This window comes from Cystoisospora suis (genome assembly GCF_002600585.1).
Source record: "Cystoisospora suis strain Wien I chromosome Unknown contig_3107, whole genome shotgun sequence".
Taxonomy (NCBI): domain Eukaryota; phylum Apicomplexa; class Conoidasida; order Eucoccidiorida; family Sarcocystidae; genus Cystoisospora; species Cystoisospora suis.
Genome location: NW_027155902.1, coordinates 17,572 through 19,843, shown reverse-complemented (window position 1 = coordinate 19,843; position 2,272 = coordinate 17,572). Strand labels below are relative to the sequence as shown.

Genomic DNA, 2,272 nt, shown 5'->3' with positions numbered 1-2,272 from the left:
CCTTCCTACAGTTGTCTCTCTCTTCTTCTTCTGTTTCTTCTTCAACTTGACGGCTCCCACAACAAGAGCACGATCTCCTACTACAGGCATCAATCGAAAGGTCTCGGGTTCTCCTCCTCCTCCTTCCCCCCCTGGTCTTCTTATTATCCCCCCTTGTTCTTCTTCTTCTCTTTCTTTCTCTCCCCCCAAGTCTTCTTGATAATCATCACAGCACATATGCATATAATGCTGCCTTCTTCTGTCTGCTTGAGAGAGAGAAGAGGGAGTTATATCTCCCTGCTTCATCGTGGTCATCCTCTGCATGTGGTGGATCTTCCTTTCATTCTCTCCTAACGGCCTTTCTTCATCTTCTTCTCGATGTCTGTCCATTCCTTCTCCTTTTCCTCCTGCTGTACACACACCTGCCCTTCCCAATAAGAAATGTCGATCTCTGTCTCCTTGGCACATTTCCTCTTCTTCTCTTCCAACTTCTCCACTTGCTGCTACAGACCGAGGAGGCGACAAACCTCCCCCTCGATCTGTCACCGAGGCACCTCGCTGCTTCGATCCCTGCTGAACGAAATCACTAGAAGAAGAAGAAGAGGAAGAAGAAGAAGAGGAAGAAGAAGAAGAAGAGGAAGAAGAAGAAGAGGAAGGATCCCCAGAGGCGACAACGACGCGACGTAGAGAAGGTGAAAGAATGGATGAAGAGGAGGTAGGAGGATTTGATGGATCTCCTTTCCTGGTAGTGGTAGTATTAGTAGGATTTGCACCTCCTGTAGCGAATCTTGCAGACGAAGAGGAAGAGCTTGCAGGAGATGTTTGGATGATAAAGGAATGAGAGAGGAGATGAGTCTGTTGCTGATCTGGATGATTCGATGAAGATGACAAAGGAGGGGGGGGGGGGTAGACACTTACGATCTTAGGAGACAAACGTGAAGAAGATAAACCGGGAATGGAATAGGAAGAACCTGCTATACCTGCTCCCGCAATACTACTACTACCAGTGAGATAGTCTTCGCCATTTCCTCCTCTCTCAGAGATAGGCAATCTGATACACACATTCTCCCCCTGCCGTTGTTGACGCGAAGCATGAGAAGAATGATTTGGGCTAGGTAAAGCATTCAAAGAAGAAGACGAGGAAGAGGAAGAAGAAGAAGAAAGCACATCTTTCCGAGTCGAGAGATCTCCCTCTCTTGGGGGTGAATGAATATCCCGACTAGTAGAAGAAAAAGAAGGATTGAGAGAGGTTCCTTCTTCTCTTGTCTGACTTGAAGGAGAAGAAGAAGATGAGGGATGTTCAGTTGGAGAAAATGGAGAAGAAGAAGAAGATGACAAGGAAGGAGGCGGGAGATTAAACTGAGAGAGATTCCGCTCCTCTGGTAAATGAGAAGATGAAGACGAAGCGGGATTGAGAGAATTCGATACAACTTGCCTTCCGTCGTTGGTCTCCATACTTGATGGTCGTAAAGCAAGATAGCGAATAGAAGAAAGAACAGAAAGAAGAATGAAAGAGGTAGGAAGGGAGACAGAGACAGACGTCTCTTGTGAAAAGAGAAAACGCAGACGAAGAAGAAGACGACGAAGAAATCGTCGAGGAAGAAGATTCTACACAGCCAAATCGCGCACTATCGGCGGATCAAAGCCGAGAAAGAAGACGAAAGGACTAAGAATGAGAGAGAGAGAGAATGAAAAAGAGAAAGAGAGAAAGAATGAACAGTCAACTCGACGAGCTGAAGATTCTTATGATATCATAAATGCTGAGAGACAACCCCTGACATACTAGACGTGAAAACGAAAAGCAAGAAAGAAGGAAAGAAAGAAAGATACACGATACAAAGAACGTCCAAGATTGCTATCTAGAGAGAGACAGATAGATAGCTAGATGAAAAGACATGCAACTTAGTTACAAACTACCCAGCGAGGTCTGCTACTGACTATGACTATTTATTTACTTGGCCTCGAATCATGACGAGCTAGGAGTCACAAAAAGACTCTTTTTCCCTCTGCCTCTCCCCCTCTCTTCTGGAGTGCAAACTTTCAGGTGTATGTACACCGAAGGCAATCTAGGTGCGAGAAGTACCGTAAACAAATATGGGGGGAGAAACCGACTGCAAACTTCCTTCTCTCCTCATCCAGAGAGAAACGACGGACAGAGAAAGATTCCTAAAGATGAGAGATGAAGAAAAGGAAGAAGTTGACAAAAAAGAAGAAGAAGAGGAAGCAGAAGAAGAAGACATCTTGGTAAGCATGGAATGACATGCAAATAAAGAATGAGAAGAGAAAGAAAGAA

The 2,272-nt window shown here is 45.1% G+C and overlaps 1 protein-coding gene across 1 annotated transcript; it reads right to left on the bottom strand.

Annotated features, from left to right (window-relative positions):
- Positions 1 to 146: 146 nt before the first annotated feature.
- On the bottom strand, positions 147 to 2,253 carry CSUI_006221 (uncharacterized protein; the record flags this gene model as incomplete). The annotated part of the gene is made up of 1 exon (XM_068066385.1): positions 147 to 2,253. A coding segment is annotated over exon 1 (1,287 nt), but the record flags the coding sequence as incomplete, so codon positions are not given.
- Positions 2,254 to 2,272: the final 19 nt, after the last annotated feature.